Consider the following 1,391-nt stretch of genomic DNA (forward strand, 5'->3'; position numbering starts at 1 on the left):
AAAAAAGGAAAGGAAAACAGAGAATACAAACATCTTGCAGTTCCAAAACATTTATACTTTGGAAGACCTGCATGTAAAAGCATTCATTAAGCACAACGTTAGGCAGAGACTAAAAGCACTTGGTCCTGACTTGTAGGTACTTGGGCTCATGCTGGGCATGGTCTCAAAAGCCACAACGGACACTGACATCCAGGCTCCCTTCCTGAGTGCAGAGACCTGGCCAGCAATCCCCCCAGCTGGTGTGAAGGGTTACCCTCCCCACCACAGCAGTCCCCTGGCCCCAGCCAGCATGTCCCAGTCCCCATGCTGTTACCCGCAGTAGCACTAGAGGGAAATGTGGGCAAACGGATGCTCTCCAGCCTCTCCCCAACAGGTGACCTTCCTGGGCAGGAAGGCCACCCAGGGCTGCAGCACTGGAAGCCTGGACCACGGGGTGAATGTGCTCCGGGGTGCGCACCAGGGGGTTTGGGAGCAGGAAGGAGGGGGCAGAGGTGTGCCACCAACAGCCCAGAGACATTTCAGGAGTAGATGGGGCTGTGCCAGCACCTGCCCCCTGAGGTCCCAAGCACGGCATGGCTCCCACATGCTACCAAATGCTACATATGGTGTTTAGCTCTCTCCAAAACTGTCAAAGCCTGAACAAATGTCAGCACACCTCCCTGTCTGTGGTGGCAAACCTGGAAAGCACTAACCGTACCAGAATGATACCTAGATACGTGACTGGCTAACTATGCTCAGCGTGTCTTTGTAGTGGCCTTTTATCTCAAAGCATTTTCACAACATCAGCAGGGTCTTCTCCACAAAGCTATGATCACCAGGACCTCTGACAGAACAGCCAAAAAATCCTCCGAGGAGAGATTTCTCCCATCAGCACTCCATATCTTTTCATACCTTTTGACCCCACCCTTTCACTTTCACGTCCACCAAATGACCAGCCCTCACCTTGATGCACAGGAGGTTCAGTGAAAACTCACAAATACAATAGGAGAAAGAAAAGCACTTGCACTCCACTCAGGTAGCCACCCACCAGACCCTCGGGCACAGCCTCCCTCAAAAGGGCAAAGTGCCATCTAGCTTCTGCCACCCCACAAGAAACCTCCTCCCTCCCTTTCATTGCTGTACACCTTGGGGCAACTCAACACAAACCGAAGAGCCAAGTCCAGCTAGCAGAGGTGGCACTCACCCGACTCCACGTTCCCCAGCATGGCTGGAGAAGACATGGTGAGAGATGCCTTGTGGTTCGGGGGAATCCCAGGGCTCTGCAAAGGAGGCTTTGGAGACGAAGTCCATCCGGGAGAAGGTGCGGGGAGAGACGGAGACTTGAGGTGGACAGGAGAAGCAGCAGCAGACCCCAAGACTGGGGGGGACTTAATGGAAGCAGCAGCAGCTGC

The 1,391-nt window shown here is 53.8% G+C and overlaps 1 protein-coding gene across 1 annotated transcript in view; it reads right to left on the bottom strand.

The window, feature by feature from the left end:
• Positions 1 to 1,183: 1,183 nt before the first annotated feature.
• The window catches only part of LOC104464075 (B-cell CLL/lymphoma 9 protein-like), a gene marked incomplete at its 3' end in the record, with an annotated part of 6,501 nt that continues 6,293 nt past the window's right edge, over positions 1,184 to 1,391 (bottom strand). Inside the window, exon 5 of the mRNA XM_010076668.1 lies at positions 1,184 to 1,391. This exon is cut by the window's right edge and continues 2,016 nt beyond it. Within this exon, the coding sequence (XP_010074970.1) occupies positions 1,184 to 1,391 (208 nt within the window).

This window comes from Pterocles gutturalis, unplaced genomic scaffold, assembly GCF_000699245.1.
Source record: "Pterocles gutturalis isolate BGI_N339 unplaced genomic scaffold, ASM69924v1 scaffold47828, whole genome shotgun sequence".
NCBI classification, from domain to species: domain Eukaryota; kingdom Metazoa; phylum Chordata; class Aves; order Pterocliformes; family Pteroclidae; genus Pterocles; species Pterocles gutturalis.